Genomic DNA, 19579 nt, shown 5'->3' on the forward strand with positions numbered 1-19579 from the left:
ATTTCAGCCCGGCGTTGCCCGGGTGTTTGAAGGTGTATGCTGAGCAAAAAAAAAAAAAAAGGGGTAATTGTTTTAACATTGACCCCTATTATGATCCCTTAAAATTTATTGTTTTGGGCTCAAATCAATTTATTAAGTTAGATCCATGTCCTAGAAACCTATATCTAAAATTTCAAGTGTTTAGACCCAAAATTGTCTGAGGAGTTTGGTAGAGTTCTCAAAGGTCAAATCGTTGAATTTTGACCCCTTAACAGCGAAATTTCTGGCCGAAATCGATCACATCGATTTTCCTTGTATTTCAAATTTCGAGTCTGTAGACTAAAAATTGACAGAGTTATTGCGTAGGGAAATGTACACAGACACACAGACATGTTCACTTTTATAGATAGGTAGATAGATAGATAGATAGATAGATAGATCGATAGATAGATTAAACAAAAATATATACGCATACATAAATATATATGGAAACAATTTTTTGTTTACTGTAAAGATTTTACGCAAATATTATGCAAGTATAAATTATGTAGAATATCTGCATGAATATAATTCCACATAATAGTTAACTCTAGATGATCATTCCATAAGAAAACCGAAAAACTAATAGGGAATTAATTAAAATGAATGTTTAAAAGAATATGCAAATTAGCTAGATCTTTTGCAGATGAATGCAATTGCACGATCCATATATAAGAAAATTGTATTTTCTTTTTAAATAAATAGAAAAGAGGGTTTTTAATATGAATATCAATGCACACAAAAGAAAAACGAATTTGTAGGAGTATAGATATGCATATATACAGCATTCAAAGTTTATCCAAGGGGAATAACTAGCATCGACTAAGTAAAAATATGCAGTTTTTACAAGAGATAATTTTGGGACACTAAAATAATCCACCAAACAACTAAACAAGATCTCTCTCTCTCTATCTATCTATTAATATATATATATATATATATATATATATATATATATATATATATATAGAGAGAGAGAGAGAGAGAGAGAGAGAGAGAGAGAGGATATTATTTCCATAATTTTCAGCATATGGTAAGTTTGGGAAATATGTATGGCAATTAAGCTACACAGAATTTTTCGCATTTCATCCTTGATGAATCCTCATGAGGATGAAATGCAGAAAATTCTGTGTAGCTTAATTTTCAAACCTTATTACCTATCTCTACTTATGTATTGAGCACTGTCAAAGTAAATACTGAAAATAGACACATAAAATCATGTATTGATATACCTATAAAGTTGAGTTTTTTTCTTCCTCTGACATTGATATTAAAATCCTATGTTTTCTATTTAAAACTTATTAAAACAAACTTCTTAATATACTCAGTCATGGATATGTGAGCAACTAGATGAAAGTTAACCGCTTTGCATATTCCTTTGAAAAACGAGTGTTAATTAATTATTCATTTTTTATGGTTTCCTATTAGATGATTCGTTTCATTTAACTATTATGCTGAATTCTATTTATGTATGGTTTCTACATCAAGCATACCTGTGTAGCATTTAGGACAAACCAATGGTTCTAGCAAACTTACATGTATTTATATATATATCTATATATATGTATACCTGTGTGTGTGTGTGTGTGTGTGTGTGTGTGTGTGTGTGTGTGTGGAAATTCTTTACCAAACTCCTCTCTGAACATTTAATCTACAGAGTTGAAATTTGATATATAGGGCATTTGGTCCTGTAGCACACTTTTGATTTGGTTTTTAGTCAACAAAAATTGCTGCTAAGGGGTCAAAATTAAGCTCCAACAAGCTACAAGTTTTTGTCACCTCTCGACATAAATACCCCCGACAAACCCGACAATCAGCAAAATCCCATCCCTACACAGTAGAGATCCCTAGATATAAGAAAGCCTTCTACTCCAATAATTTCTTCTCTAGGAATAGTAGACTTTAAAATCCTCTTCCAGGTTCCTGTTTCACTTACTGTACTGACATGCAGGAGTTCAAGTGTAATGTAAACAGACATCTTTCTGCTTAACTCCCTACATAGTAGCTCTACAAATTATGTCCCAGATATTAATCCTCTACATCAAAGTGGCACTGTACCTTATTTGGAGTGAAAATGCAATAAATAAAAAAAATTTAAAAATATACAAACTACGCCCACCTCTTAAAAAGTATATATTTTCAGAACTTACTACTTAGCTCCAATTTCCTATCAGGCACTGTTAAAATAAATATTGAAAATATATACATTAAATTTTGTGTAGATACATAAAATAATAATAATAATAATAATAATAATAATAATATAGAGATATATATATATACTAGCTGGCTGCCAGGCGTTGCCCAGTCGTAAAATGTGCTTAAACATGATATTTTAATTTATGCAGATTGTGAATGTATTATTATAGAATCAATCCTCTATTGATTACTATATATGGTGTCCGAGATGAGTATATTTGCTGAAGATACAATATTCTATAATATGCATGAGGGAAGAATGGATGTACATAGATCTAAAACAATGACAGAATCCTTAGAAAATGGCCTTCAGACTGTAGTTGAATGGAGCCGCAAATGGATGGTAACATTTAATGCTAGTAAAACTAAGCTGCTCTTCTTTAACAATTACAAGAAGCCTCTCCAATCACCAATATCCATGACAAATAACACCTTACCTGAGAATTCTTCCTTCAAACTCCTCGACCTAACATTTGCAGGCAACATGAACTGGAAAAAATATATTGAGGACATTGGAAAAGCTGCTGCAAAGAAGATGGGCTCCCTCTATCATACGAAAAGACTACTTACATCTGAGAGTGTCCTGGACCTTTACAAGGCCACCATTCATCCATGTATGGAGTATTATTGCCACATCTGGTTTGGTGAATCTACCACTAGCCTCTCTCTTTTGGATAGGGTCCAGAAAAGAGTTTTCAATCTAATAAGTCCCACTTTGTCAACCAAGCTCCAACGCCTGTTCCATCATCAGAATGTTGCATCTCTGTGCCTGTTTTACAAATATTTTAATGAAATGTGCTCTGATGAAATCGTTGCACTTGTGCTCCCTCAATGTACATATTCCCGACAAACCCATTTAGCAACAAAATATCACCTCTTCTCTGTTGAGGTCCCTAAATACCAGAAAGCGTTCTACTCGAACAGCTAGACATTGGAATTTCCTTCCTGCTGCCTGCTTCCCTGACTGTACAGATATGCAGAAGTTTAAATGTAACGTAAACCAACATCTTGTTAATCTATCCTAGGCAGGGTCCCAAATAGTAGCCCTTTACATCCAAGTGACAATATGCCTTGTTAGGGGTGAAAGTGAGTAAAAAAAGAAAAAAGAATATTACAAGGAATAATTTGGCCCGTGGACTAAATCGCAAAAATATAAAATAAAAAATAATAATCATAATGTTGTTCATCAAATTCCGTCTGTGTTTATTTACAATATCATGATAATGGGCTTAATAATGAATTCCCTGGAAAAATCACTTCTAATTAATGTTTAGTTTTAAAATATGCAAACAAAGAAATGATTTGCAGCGATTTTAATTGTAAATTGAACTCATTAATTAGAAAAAATTAAAATAAAATGGTGAGGTACACTCGGGCTTGAACAGGGGATTATTCGATCCGTAGTTGAATGCTCTACCACTGAGCTATGTCTACAGATGTGATTTGCTGAGGTTTTATTATTTCCCTTGGCTGGTGTAACATCAAATATTCCCCTGCAAAAATTCTTTTTTATTCATAAGAGAAGAAAGACTAGTTTTAAGATTGGATTTTTTTGATTTTCAGTACTTATTGGAAGAATTTCTGCACAAAACATATTTAAGAATACTGCCAGACATATAAATTACCTTTGTTTGAAATTTGCAAAAGATAGGCTTAGTTGTTTCGGAACATATGAGGATGGAAAAAAAAAAAAAAAAAAAAAAACAAACAAACAAACAAACACACACACACACACAAAGTGACTTTTACATAATAGTAGAGATAATTCATGAAAAAAAGTGACTTAGATATTTAAGAAAATTTAATACATATTATATATGCATAAAAAGTATTCTAGAAGGAATGGTGAAAGGATGCAGAAAAAGAAATAAACAACAGCTGGTGTGTGATGACATAAGTTTTTTTTTTTATTACATTTTCACCCCAAACAAGGCACATTGCCACTTTGGTGTAGGGGGCTACTATCAGGGGCAGCAACTACTGGGGCACTATGTTGGGATTAAATCTGCGGTATGCATGCTGCCTTTGAGCAATAGCAGTTGCGCAAGTAGAAGTAAACCATTAGGGAGAGTGGGGCTTGCTATAAAATTTCCGCATGGGAACATGTGCTTCAATTGCTGTTTTGAACCATTCAGTGGTCTCATTTGTGCACTGTTCAGCAGGAAGAGAAAAAATATTTCCCCATGGGGCATCTCTGATAAGATCTTTGATGGCTTCCCAGTCAACCTACCTACAAGTATTTTAATGGTGAATGCTCTGACGAACTGCAGACACTTGTGCCCCCACGACATAGACACACTCGACAAACCCGACAGGCAGCTAAATCCCACCTCCACACAGTAGAGATCCCTAGATGTAGAAGATCTTTCTACTCCAATAGTTTCTTCCCCAGAACCGCTAGACTCTGGAACTCCATTCCAGGTCCCTGCTTTCCCAACTGTACTGACATGCAGAAGTTCAAGTGTAAGGTGAACCGACATCTTGCTGCCCAAATCCCAACATAGTGCCCCAGTAGTTGCTGCCCCTGATAGTAGCCCCTTACACCAAAGTGGTAATGTGCCCCGTTTGGGGTGAAAATGTAATTAAAAAAAACAAAAAAAAACAGGCAGAGGAATGAAACATTTCATCGATGGGACAGAGGCTGAAGCTTAGATGCTAGTTCAGGGCCTATCAGATTGGCGACTCTTTTTTTAACCTTGTCTAGGTGTGAGAGACTAGCAGCAGATGCACCAGCCCAAATGTGTCAACAATGCTCCATACATAGGCGAATGGTGGCCTTACAGAGGTACAGGATACTTTCAGGTGTCAGTAGTTTTTTAGCACGGTAGAGAGAGCCTACCTTCTTCGCAGCGGCCCTGGCAATGTTTTCAATATAATTGTTCCAACTCATGTTTCCTGTGAACGTCAGGCTAAGCAGTTTGAAAGATGTACTCTCAGACAGGGAGTCACTGGCCATTGCTATTGGTGGCAGAGAAGGTTTCTTGTAATTATTGAAGGAAACCAGTTTAGTCTTGGCAACATTGAATGTGACCATCCATCTTTGTCCCCATTCCACTACAGATTGGAGGTCATCCTCTAGTGTTTTTGCCATTTCTTTAGTTATGTGTTCATTTGTTTTCCTGTCATGCCTGTTATAGAGTGTGGTGTCATCAGCATATATACCCATCTCAGAGGCAGTTTTGTCGGGGAGGTCATTAATAAATATTAGGAACAGCAGAGGTCCAAGGATAGACCCCTGAGGCACTCCTGCATTTATATCATATTGTTTAGATGTACAACTGTCAAGGACAACCTGGATTTTTCTCTTATCTAAGAAGGATTTAATTATGTTTAGTATTCTACCAGTGATACCGTATGATCTAATTTTCCTGAGGAGACCCTCATGCCATACCCTGTCAAAAGCCTTAGATATATCTAGAGCTACTGCTCTGCCCTCCCCCGCTTTGTCCAGTGAATGGTATATACGTTCAGAGATTACAGTGAGGATGTCTGCTGTGGAACGGGCTTGTCTAAATCCAAATTGTTTGTCAGTCAGAAGTTTAGCATCTGTAAGGTGACGGACTAGAGCATGGTTTTGGCGAAAAGTGGGAGGAGGCTAATTGAGCGATAATTTAATGGGTCAGTTCTTTTGCCAGAATTCTTGAATACTGGTACCACAGAAGCAGTTTTCCAACAGCCCGGAAAGCATGATTCATTAAGGCATTTGTTGTAGAGTTTGGAGAGAACTGGAGCTACTTCGGCTGAGCACTTTTTTAATAGCACAGCTGGGATGAGATCAGATCCACATGCTTTTGAAATGTGAAGGTTTTTAAGATAGCATGCACCTGAGCAGGGGTGATTTTTAGATCGTCTAGCGTGGCATCTGTCCGCAAAGGAAAGTCAAGCAGGGAGTGGTTGGAAGGGTCCAGTGTAGAGTTTGAGGCAAACCGACTGGCAAGCATATTAGCCTTCTCGGTTGCTGAGCAAACAAGCTCGTGATTGTTGGTTAGTGGGGCAATTGTTGATCCCTATTATTTACTACACTGTTGTAGATTTTCCAGAAGTCACGATTTCCTAATTTTTGTGCTTCGGTGCGTTTTTAGTGGTTTCAGTAAATTCTCTTTTAGCTGTTGCTATTTCTTTCTTAACGTTACTTCTAGCTTCTATATACTTCTGTCTGTTTGAACTGGACTTTTGAGCAATCGCAGTTGTGCAAGTCGAAGTAAACCATTGGGGAGAGTGGGGCTTGCTATAAAATTTCCGCATGGGAACATGTGCTTCAATTGCTGGACTTCCAGACTAACTAGTCAACTATTCGACAGGGTAAAAAAATATTCTGTGTAAATAAATATATTCATATAGATTTGATATCAGTTCTTTTTTAAGAGGTATTTTATTTTATTTTATTTTTTTTTTATTTTGCTTATTGAGACGGGTACTATATTTTAAACATGGATCTATCGTCCTGCCCTGTATCTGTTAGTTCAATCAGAGTTAAGAGTTCTTTATTCGCTCTCATTTATGAGCTTATTTTAAAATCTAATATTAAAGTTAGCAATTTTGAATTTCATCATCAATTTTCCTTGTTTATATATATATATATATATATATATATATATATATTAAATTTATTTATACAAACATTAATGGCTACATATGTCCATACATGTTTCTGTAATCACCTGCGTTGGGGGATTACGTCTTCAGCCCAAGAATTACCGTCAAAATATCAGTTTTCGACGGTAATTCTTGGGCTGAAGACGTAATCCCCCAACGCGGGTGATTACAGAAACATGTATGGACATATGTAGCCATTAATGTTTGTATAAATAAATTTAATATACCTGCTCTGTTCACTCATTGAGCACTCTTTGGTAGACACATGTTGCTTCATTGGATGTACTTCTAGGAAACTTAACTCTACTGGCTATATATATATATATATATATATATATATATATATATATATATATATATATATATATATATATATATAGTATATTTTAATGTATTAGTAAATTCATTAATACAAATAAAATAAAATAAAACAGTGCTCATTGTAATGTAGATATATAATAAGCTCGATATGCATATATGTCCTAGAGCTATTTTAATATTGAGTAAGATGATTGATGATATATAGAGAAAGAGAGGGAGAGAGAGAGAGAGAGAGAAAGAGAAAGAGAGAGAGAGTAAGATGATTGATAATTTGTAATTAAAATTAAAATTAAAAATCGGTTTCACAAGGAAGAACAAACAAAATCAATTCTTGATCTTGTTTGTTCTTCCTTGTGAGACCGATTTTTAATTTTTAATTTTAATTACAAATTATCAATCATCTTACTCTCTCTCTCTCTCCCTCTCTTTCTCTATATATAATTCAAACACCACCGTGTTTGAATATATGGTTAAGTGGCAGTTTTAGTCATTTAGAACTGCTTTAAAGCTTCACTGCTCACTCATTTTTCGACTAAATTTCAAACAATTATTACAGTTTATAGATCACCTTCTCAGCTATATTGTGAAAAAAACTTTCAATTTCGTTCAGTAAAACAAAAGTTATAATGAATTTACTGGTGTTCAAAATTGTAAAAAATTGTAAAGCAGTGAGCGACGTTTTTTGTGACTGGTTTCCGTCGCAACCACGTCACTTCAGTGACTACTGTTGCTACCAATTCACTGATCTTGCGAAAAGATAAGTGAAACATAGAGAATAAAAGAATGAAAGGGTGATAAGTGGGGGGATTTTATTGAAAGCAGACGAGTGTATGTTATGTTTATGGAGGCAAAAAAATAAGACTGAAATTAAGCAAAGAACAAGTGAATTTACTAGAAGCCTGGAAAAATCATGGATTACAATAGAAAAATACGAGGTGGAAAAGTAATATGGTAAAGCTTAAAGGACTAATTGGAAAAATTGGAAAAGAAAAGAACAAGATATTCCAGTAAAAAATATAATAAATTTATAACTTAAAATATTGCAGCATTCAGAATTGATTATATAATGTTAAATTGAATTTAAAAAAATTTTTTTAATGCTGCAATATTTTAAGGTATAAATTTATATTTTTTACTAGAATATCTTGTCTTTTTTTCTAGTTTTAACAACTAGTCCTTTACTTTTCCATGTTTAAGCTTAACCATATTACTTTTCATGCTCGCATTTTTCTATTGTAATATATATATATATATATACTAGATTACCCGTGACCCATTGGGTCAGTATGTTATATTAGCTATTGAATTAAACTTGTGATGTAAAGAAAATAGTTTTTTGTGACATAACAGTAACATTTCTATAAAAGTATATTAAAATGAAAAACGAATATAGATAGATTTCTATGAGTCGTTCTGTTTATAATTGTTTATTTTTTTTTAAAAACTTACAACCATTGATTATAAGTGGTCTGCCATACTTATAGGTAAATGTGCACTGAACAGATACCAAAATACTTAAAGTTAAATTCAAATTTTGATATATAAAACAATTGGGATGCTGAAAACGTACACAGTAAAACAATATGTTTTATTGTCGTGTTGATTATTTATTTATAATGCAAATTTAAAAAAAAATATTTTCGGGGTAAGTTTATTCATGTCGGTAGTGTAGAAGAAAATGTATGAGTGTTTTTAAGAAAGGTGTATTAAAAAATGAAGAATAAATTAAAAAAAGGAAGGCAGTGGATAAATCGTTGTTGTAAAATGCTCTTATGGTTGTCAACAGGTTAAAGTAGATTTATTTGTAAGAAAATTGCGTTAAAATAACTTAAATGTAATACGGAAATGAATGATGTAAAAAAAAAAGCAGAAAGTATTAGCAATTGTTCATTTGGATAATTTAGACACAAAAAAAATTGGGATGCTGAAAACGTAAACAATATGTTTTATTGTCGCGTTAATTATTTAGTATAATATATATCGTATATATGAAACAAGTCAATGATTATACGTATTATTTGTAATCACATTTTTCGTTTGCTTCCCATATCTTGAAGTTTTTTACTCAATAAATTTAAGATATTCGCTTTTCTAAGGATGTACGTTTGTTCGAACGAAACCAGTCCAGTGATTTGTGTTTATTTGTTTATGCTGTTATGGGTTTATGTTTATGTACGCATGCGCAACTGGATGTCGTAAATCGGATGTTGGGTTACAACACCCGTTACAAGGTCATTTGAGTTTTATAATTATATATATATATATATATATATATATATATATATATATATATATATATATATATATATTAGTGTTGGGATGATTAATCGGAATCGGAATTGGAAAAATCGGAAGATTTAGGGGTATCGGAAAAATTGATGCCCATTTTCCGATGCCAAAATTATTCTTTTGTCTTTTTTTATTTGATTTTGTTTAAACCAAAATCTTCCATTGCTGGTGATAATAATAAAGTAATAAATATCTATTGATTTTCAATTACCAGTTAAGCTAAAATCGATAAATCATCCTCCACAAATGTATTTTGACGTTTAGGAAAATATCTGCATATTTAACATGTTTTTTTACGAAAATCGGAGGAAATAACAATCTTATAGTTAAATAATTAGAGATTTTTAAAGAATCGAAATCGGGAATTTAGCACGGAATCGGTCATTGGATTGGAACCCGGAAACATATTAGAATCGTCCCATCACTAATATATATATATATATATATATATATATATATATATATATATATATATATATATATATATATACTAGTAGATGTACCCAGCGACGCTGGGTCCCAGCGTTGCCCAGATTTAACATAATGTTAAATTCCTTAAAAAAAAAAACATAAAGAAATTGAAAGAAACTGAGAAGTGTGCATGCGCGTATTATGTTTTTCTAAACAGTTCACTTCTTGTAAGTAAAAAAACAAACAAACTCGAGCTGAGATCGAAGCCAAAACCTAAAGACAGTGAGTCAAGTATGATAACTATTAGCTTGTAACGAATATTTAAAAAGTGTTTTCAAACCTACTTATACTTAACATAAGTACTCTATCATGTGAACGATCATGCGCATTCATGAAATAGTTGGCAAATAGATAAAAATCTGATGACTCCCAAGTACCAATTATTCAATTTTTACCCCCTTAGCAGTTTTCTTTTTCGGATAAAAACTGATTAAAAAGTTTTCCACGTGTCTGAATACCCTATATACCAAATTCCAAGTCTGTAGATGAAAACTTCGTTGAGTATAAGGTTAAGAGTTGTCCTCACACACGCACACACATTCTCACTTTTATAAAAAATAAGAAAAACAGTTTCTTAGTTTACATAAAACATTAGGCATAAAAATGTGTTTAGAAGGAGTGGTGGAAGGATGCAAAAAAATAATTAAATCACAGCTGGCTGGTGTGATGACGTATAAAGATTTAATATGTTTGATTTATTTATTTTTTAAAGGGGGAGGGTACCATCTACACCTGTTTAGTTAAAAGTTGTCAATCAGTTCAGGTTCTTTTCTTTCCTTTTTTTTTTTTTTTTTTAATATTAAAGTTAGCAAAACAAGATATAAAGAAATAAAAAAAAATCGATATTAAATTAAAATCTCATTACTTTATCAGTAAATATAAATCGCGATTTCAAACATCACAAATCAAATCGTCGTCTAAAAAAATTCCGTCTTGAAAATAGAATTTGGGACGCCAAAAACGTACAAGACTCGCAAATTTTTTTGTATTAGTCGAAAAGTTAATTATAAACAAATGAAAACACAGAATTGCATTCATTGTTCTTTAATTTAAGATAATCCATATTTGTAAAACTAAGTTATATATCTTTTCCACAATACTTGTTTTCTTTTCATTACTAAACTCAAACTTTAGAAGTGGGTCACTTTCTTCCGCAACTGTTTGTTTTGCTGCAGGCAGCAGTGCAGTGCACGCACGTCGTGTAAAACTTTTTGTGACAGATTTTAATAAATCGTTCAATATATATATATATATATATATATATATATATATATATATATATATATATATATATATATATATATATATATATATATATATATATATATATATTTCATTATTTACTGAAGCAATGCTTCAGTGAAGCACACGACTATATTTTCACTTATGAAAAGTTAGCGACACAGAAACGTTTATGTTTAATTCCAGAGTTTTTATGACGGAATGAGAAAAAAAAAAAAAATTCTATGTAGCTGAGCAACATTGTAGCTCGCGTGACATAAGTATATGTTCATATGGCAAAAGTTTATATTTTCAAGAAGGAAAAAATACGCTTTGGTAAACTAACTATTAACCCTAAATCTGTGCTGGTAACCCTACCTTGAACTTAGGGTCAGTGTTCGTGTTAAGGAAGGGCACCAGGCACCACTGATTGTACAGATTCCACATCATGTTTTGTGGTGATATATATATATATATATATATATATATATATATATATATATATATATATATATATATATATATATATATATATATATATATATATTCTCAATATTAACATTGCTATTTGCATGTTGCATTTTTCTTTTTTGGCATTATGGAGTTAGGGCCCTCAAAATAAACAAAAAACATTTACCGTTTATATTATTACTACTGACTGCTCTAGCCATATATTGAGCACTGTTCGAGGAAATACGAAAAGAAAAATGGTTAGTTTGCATAAAAGGACCATTGAACTCGATGCGCGCAATGTTTTGTTATATATATATATATATATATATATGATATATATATATGATATATATATATGATATATATATATATATATGATATATATATATGATATATATATATATATAATATATATATATGATATATATATGATATATATATATATATAGTTTTTATTAATTACCATTTCCACTAAACTATATATAATATATAATTAAAATACACAATTGTTGGAATATTTGTTTAGATATATTTTTACATAAATTAGTACAAAATTTCATTGCATATGAGGACATTTTAAATATAAAAACAACCGATTTCAAACTTACACAAATAATATTCAACTTCCTTCATGACTATTTACCACAAAAATATATACCTAATGTAGTGCTATAAGAAATATATATTGTAGTTTGATATATATATATATATATATATATATATATATATATATATATATATATATATATATATATATATATATATATATATAGCAACCGTTGAGGCTGAGCCTTGTGATATAGTCGAAACATACGTGCATTTATGTAGCCAGCTGTGTTGTCTAAATAAAAATCTACACTAAATAAATATACAGCTCTACTCATTATTGGGCACTTCTTTTTAGTAACATTGATCGGGATAGTTTACCCAACTTTTTTTATAAACAAAACTACACCTGGAATAGAATCTGTTAAACACTGTAAATTAAATATAAGTTTATAAATATAAATTACGTTCCTCTACTTTCTTTCCTCGGGAGAGTAACGTATTATTTATAAACAACGGAGTAAATAAGAGAGAAAATCTTCAGTGAATAAAAAGTGAGAAAATTTCTTAGAAGAAAAAAAATCTTTAGTGAATATTCATTATATGACGTCACACCGCTACCACCAATCAGAATCGGCAAAGCGATTCGCATTAACCAATCAAATCGTTGCTTTCGTTTGATTCCAACATTTTGAGAAGATGGCGTCGGTTGGGGTGAGTGACTTCATTTAAATTTAGCCTAATTGCTAAATCTTTTTCTATGGCGCACTAAGCAACAAATTGTATTAATTTTAAGCTCATATCGACATTCTGATTTTACTAAAAATTAAATTGTTTCCTTGATTAATAACAGTATGCTATTTTAAAAAAATCATAAAAAAAAATAACGAAGAAAAATTATTTTCCTCTTTCGCTCTTTTTATTTTGCTCCCTTCTTTTTTTTCGTAGTTGAGTTTTTATTATCGTTTAAATCTTTTTAAACTACAAAAAAGTTTACAAACTTAATTTTTAAAGAGACGTTTATTTCTTTGTTGTTTTCTGTGTTTGTCAAAATCAGTGTTTGAGGGAATTGTCAAACTTTTTTTTAAAGGAAAACTAATGTATGGAAAGTGAAAAAAAAAGAACAAAAAAAACTCAAGTTTTCAAAAAAAACAAAACTTTTCTTTCCTAAAATGTTTGTTGCTTGTGTTTAATGAAACCATTTTTTATTCCCAAACCGAAAAAAAAAAAAAAAAAAAAACATGCCGAAAAAATAAATAATCAACTTAAAATAAAGTTTTAAGTTTTTGCTTTTATCATCGTAAAACTTTTTTGTTATGTTCTTAATTGTATTGTTGTTATGATTTCTGGTCTAAAAAACATCAACTGTTTTGTTTTTTTCTATTCAAAGTTTTCCTCCCAGAAAAAAAAGATTTTTAACAGAAATATTGAAATAATAAAACGAAAGTAATTAAGTTGTCAAAAAAATGTAATAAAATATTTATTATAAAACTTTATTTCAATGTTTTATATTTTATTCGTTATCAAACATTTTTATTTGAATTTTTGTCCATAGAAAACAATACAAAAAGCAAACTAAACATTAAAAAACAGGATTATGTTAAAATTCAAAACAACAGTTTTTTAAATTATTTTTTCTTATTTCATTTAATTTATTTATTATTGTTTCAATTTTTTTATTTTGATGATTAAGTAAAAAAAAAAAAAAAAAATGAAAATTGATAAATTAAAACGATATCGGTTAATTTTTTCTTCAATAAAATATTTATTGTCGCTTGTTTTACGCCGATAAATTTAGGGTGTTGAATTTTTTTAAAGTTTCATTTTATAAAATGAAACTTTAAAAAAAATTCAACACCCTAAATTTATCGGCGTAAAACAAAGTTTTAAACTGTTTTTAACATCTTCACATTTGTTGTATTAATGTGTTACGATTTGTTATTGTTATGATTTTTATATAAAACCATCAACTGTTTTTTTTTATTTCAATTTTTCTAGCATTTTGTTCACAAAACAAAAAAAAAGGAATGAAAAAAATAAATGTACAACAAATAAGTGTTACCAAAGGCAAGATAAGTTACTCTTTTACTTACCTCGGTTATTTTTTTTTTGTGTGTGTTTTAACTTATTTTAAAGCGTTTATTTACTTCGAAACAAAAGTAGTGTCAAGTATGTTTAGTTAGAACAAAAAAATGGCGGCTTCGTTACAGCTAGTTTGAAGTCTCGACAATCGCTCAAAAATTTAAAAAAACTGGTAAAACATCACATATTCGCACGATTCGTAACATTTATTATATGTGTTTCTAACAGTTTGATTATTGAATGACTTACAAAACCGACATTTTTTTCGTTCTAGAACTTGACACTAAATGCTTTAAAATAAGTTAAAACATACAAAAAAAACTTGTCCAGGTAGGTTGAAGAATAACTTATCTTGCCTTTGGTAACGTTCATTTGGTGTCCCCCCCCCCTTTTGTTGGCTAGTGTAAAAAATGTCAGGGGAATTCTTTTCGAGAAGAATGTTTAACTGAAAAATTTAGAAAACTGGAAATAACTTGCCAAGAAATTTAAAAAGGAATAAAAAGTTTTAAAAATATATATTTAATATATATTTTTAAAATAATAATAATAATACATAAAACAAAAAATGTACGACTTTTATTTTGATTTCAACAAATGGCATTTTGTATATTGAAATATTGACATTACATTTTTGTATTTTATTTGTTTTGTTTTTGAATAGAGGAGAGATTCACTGAATCTCTCCTCTCTATAATGTTTACAAGTGAATTCACTTGTAAACATTATTTATCTTATTCACCCTTATATGTTGTACCTACATTTTATACTGTTACTTCATTCTCATTTCATATCTAAATGCCATTAAGCCAGTTTTTTTTTTTTTAGATTTGCATTTTGTATTATTCTGGCCCTTTTCCTCTTCTGATGGGAAGCATTTAGTTTCGAAATGCCGTGGTCTAAAGAGATTTTTTTTAAATTTTCCTCATTGTTAGATGATATAATAAAGTTAACTTTTATTCCTCATCTTTCATTTTAATTTTATATATATATTTTCAATATATGTGCTGACTGCTGAACATTTTGCTAATTGCATTTCATTTCTTCTGATGATATGAGCCATTATTGAAAATCCATGGATTAAGGAAATAAACATGAACATTTTTTTCTCCATATATTCCTTGTTTCAAACAATACATTCTTAACTTAAATATATGTGTATATATTTTGATTTACAGAATTTGATTAAAATTAAATTCTTATATATTGCTCTATTTTTTAAATATTGAACCTTACCTTTTTGGCTAGGATCATCCTGAAAGTATTAGCTCAATGTAATATCTGACAGGATAATTTACTTGATCTCTAATCTGTGACTTACTTAGAGGTATAAGTGGTAAAAACAGGATAAAAAGTGCTCAATACGTTAGTAGAGCTGAATGTTTTTTTTTTTTTATTTATTTTACAACCTCAAGATATTAACTTAGTCCATTACAGTTGTTTCAACATGCCAAAATCAAAGTGTAGAATCTGTTCTTCAGATGCGGCACTTCATTTCTCGTTCTCTTTCAGTGGAGGAGAAATCCTTCACGACTGAGTCAATTTTTATTTTTGTACCTTTTCTCCACGTTAAAAAACGACCCTGGTGTCTAACTTTGTCCCGTGGGGAGGCATTGTAAATAGATACAGTTGTTTCCAGAGGAATATCCTACGTTAATATGTTGAGGTTGTTGTATATATATATATATATATATATATATATATATATATATATATATATATTGATGAGTTTCCAAAAAAGGAAAAATTTGGCTTGAAACAAAAAATTAAAATTGCCTCAGTATGGAAGGATTTTTCTTTCACTTGACCGTGACGGTACAGTAGCGTCAAAACAGATACTGCACTTTCTCTATGAGATCAGATATCGTGCGTATATACGTGCTCCTCGCCTACAAGTAACTTTGATGAATATACAAATTGATTTTATATTTCTTTATCTACTAATAATTAAATATTTATTTAAATAACATAAGGGGAAAATAAAATATTTTTTAATCCTATTAAAATATAATTGTAAAACAATTTTATTTACCCCCCCCCTAGTTCTTTACCCGGGCAATGCCAATAAAATACCACTAAATGTAAATAACAAATGATAATGTCTTTTAAATCCAATAAAATTGAATTTAAATAAGTTTTTCTTTGAGGGGGGAGGGAGTTACAGTTAGACAGAGGTACGAAAAAGTGGCAAAGAAACAAATATATAACAAATGTTATCAAACGCAAGATAAGTTACTCTTCTACCTAGCTGGATACTTTTTTTTATGTTTTTATTTACTTTTAAAACGTTTATTCGCTCCGAAAAATAAATAGTGTCGAGCGTTAGGTGAGAACAAGAAAAATGGCCGCGATAAAAATAAACAAAATACTGTTAGAAACCTACCCAATAAATCTTATGTGACATTTATTTGGTGGATTTTATGTTTTATTTTAAGTAATTATCAAGACTTTAAAAATGTAAGTGTCAAGTCACGGCCATTTTTTTTTTTTTTTTTTTTTCTCCCGTAGCGCGCGCGCGCGACACTACTTGTTTTCCGGACCAACTAAACTTTTTAAAGTAAAAACTCTAAAATCTTTCAGCTAGGTAGAAGAGTAACTTATCTTACCTTTGGTAGCATTTATTTGTTTTATATATGTTTTTTGAACACTTTCGAACCTATTGTAAAACAAACTCAGATTTTTAGTTTATTGTATAAAACAAATCCATGTTTTTAGTTTATTTTAGTATTTGCTTTTAAAAAAGTTTTATTTTTTAAAGGAAGGCGGTGTCTATTTGCGTATTGTAAAAAAGTAAAACTTTGATAAACAAGTTAAATGATAAAATTTGTTAAATGTTTAATTAATGTTATGGCGTAAATTCAAAATATTTCGTTTCATAAAAGTTTGTATCAGTTTCTTGCTAGTTAATTTTTAATATTAGTTTGTTGTGTTAATCTTGTGATTTTATTATTTTTCACATAACATAAACGGTTTGTAAAAAACTACAAAAACAACCATGTTCGAAACGTCCTTGACACTGGTTTCTTTTTCAGTTGACAAAAAGTTTGAAAGAAATCCATTTTTTTTTTTATCTGAAATAATTTCATTCAAAATTTGGGGGACATTTTAAAAGATCGATTCTTTATTTTGATTATTATAAACAAAGGTAACTATGACCAAAAAGTTCTTTTAATTTTCTGTTTTTAAATTCATTTATAAACTTTTTTTTTTTTCGACGTGGAATAAAAAAAACCATCCTTCTATTTTTTTCAATGGCTTACGCCTTAAAATGGCAATATACTTTTTTAACCAATGACAAGTTTCTGTTTATTTATTTATAACTAGCAATAGTGTAAATATATTTAAAAAAAAAAAAAAAAAAAAAAAAGAACATAATCCTGTTTAAAAATAACTTAAATACGAAATTAAATCCATCGTAAACAAATCAATTATTTTAATATTTTATTAATAGTGGAAATAAACAAACAAAATGAATTAGTTTATTATCTTTTGCGTAATTTAAATGGAATTTGGAAGCATTTAAGCTGTCGGATATCAAGTCATTTCTGATTTTAAAATTCTTAGCAAATCTGAATTTAAAGATTGAAAATTTTTTAATCTGTTTTTTTATGTAATCATTACAGATTAGAATTACATTACCAAAATGCATTTATAGTTCTGTAATAATTGTGTTTAACTTTCCAAATCCTTTCAAAGAAAAAAAAAGCGAAACAAGAATGAAAGTAAAAACTCCAGGGTAACGCGGAGGAGGGACTACTAGTGTGTGTGTGTATGTGTTCTAAGAACACTGTTCTTTTTCTTTTTTTTCTCTTATCTGATATGAAAAAAAAAAAAAAAAAAAAATGACCTGTTGTACGTGAATACGCAGTTAAACGATAAATTTCTCCCCAAAAGAAAAGAAAGGAAAAAACAAAACAAAAACAACACATTTTCTTCATGGGTGCGTGTTTTTAAATCGCACAACTGTTCTATTCCCCACCTCTTCACTTTCTTAAATTTTTATGGGGTTCACAAAACAAGAGTTGGTTTAACATGAAACTTTTTTTAAAGCTCTAAGTAACATAACCCCATAAGCAAGAGAGAGAGAGAGGGGGGGCACTCGACTTGCATACAACAACACGTAATAAAATAACACTTCGACCCGTAAGTAAAAGTAGTAATAACGTACGTGAGTGTTGGTAGGCAGATAAGTCTCGCTTGTACACCGTCATTATTGCTTGTAAAATTGTGTAAAGTTAATAATGTTATTAATGTGCAACACGGGGTTGTAATAATGTGCATTTGCATTGCTGTCTCGTATGAGTTTTTCGCATTCATTCATAAAATGCATTTTACTATTTGTAAGAATTATACACCAACATCAAAAGAAAAGTTCATTAAAGTTATGACGTCAGTTTTTTAAATTTTTATTTTATCGTTCTAAAACAAACAAATGGTTAAAAGAATTTAAGTTGTACATTACATCACGAACTTAAATTATACCTTGGCATTTTGGGTCTAGTATCTGTTCTGATATTACTCTTAATCTTTTCTGATACAACACTTAATCCTAGATCAAAGAAGGGGCGGACCTGAACGAGCTTTCCCCCTACCATAAAATTAATTCTTTTTCACGTTTTTTTAAAAAAAAATTTCTGCGGATTATCGTTGATAACAAACTTAATATTCATATTAGCGAGAAAAATTTGTTTAAAAAGTTTATAACATTCTATTAAATTGATACCCCACTTTGCAGTCAATCCGCAAAACTCTCTTTAAGGTGTAAAAATTGATAAGGAAGAACGAAAAGAAATTGTAATAATTCAAACTGAAATACTATATTAAAGAAAAATTTATAAGGAAGAACGACCAGGATATCAATTTAATAGAATGTTATTGAAAAGTGATCCCCCACATTAAAAGTCATTAAATAAACTTAAAAAAAAATGTTTTTCCTGCTAATATGAAAGTTAAGTCTGTTAACGATAATCCGCAGAAAAAATAAGAAAACATGAAAAGGAATTAATTTTACGGCAGGGTGAAAGCTTGTTCAGGTCCGAAGGGGGAAAGCTGGTTCAGATCTGAGGGGGGAAACTGGTTCAGGTCCTCCAGAGAAGGAAAAATTCTTCTAGATTGAGACAATTTTCATTTTTGTCTCAATCAGAGTGCCATTTTTTTCCTTTTTTTTTAATTACATTTTCACCCCAAACAAGGTAAAGTGCCACTTTGATGTAGGTGGCTACTATCTAGGACATAATTGCAGAGATACTATGTAGGGAGTTTGGCAGCAAGATGTCTGTTTACGGTACATTTGAACTTCTGCATGTTAGTGCAGTCGGAGAAGCAGGAATCTGGAAGGGAATCCCAAAGTTTAGCAGTTCTGAGGAAGAAACTATTAGAGTAGAAG

General features: G+C 30.3%; 2 protein-coding genes across 5 annotated transcripts in view; one reads left to right on the plus strand and one right to left on the minus strand.

Annotated features, from left to right (window-relative positions):
• LOC145291310 (centromere protein K-like) overlaps positions 1–18555 on the minus strand; it is a 131268-nt gene extending 112713 nt beyond the window's left edge. Inside the window, exon 1 of the mRNA XM_080137458.1 lies at positions 18362–18555. Within this exon, the coding sequence (XP_079993584.1) occupies positions 18362–18404 (43 nt within the window). The 5' untranslated portion in view covers positions 18405–18555. The remainder of the gene's footprint in view (positions 1–18361) is intronic.
• LOC145287754 (uncharacterized) overlaps positions 12704–19579 on the plus strand; it is a 144240-nt gene continuing 137364 nt past the window's right edge. For all 4 annotated transcript variants that reach the window (XM_080136343.1, XM_080136505.1, XM_080135925.1 and 1 more), the window contains exon 1: positions 12704–12828. In XM_080136343.1, coding sequence (XP_079992469.1) covers positions 12814–12828 — 15 coding nt within the window. In that variant the 5' untranslated portion in view covers positions 12704–12813. The remainder of the gene's footprint in view (positions 12829–19579) is intronic.

This window comes from Euprymna scolopes, chromosome 1, assembly GCF_053919585.1.
Source record: "Euprymna scolopes isolate OS-2025 chromosome 1, ASM5391958v1, whole genome shotgun sequence".
NCBI lineage: Eukaryota > Metazoa > Mollusca > Cephalopoda > Sepiida > Sepiolidae > Euprymna > Euprymna scolopes.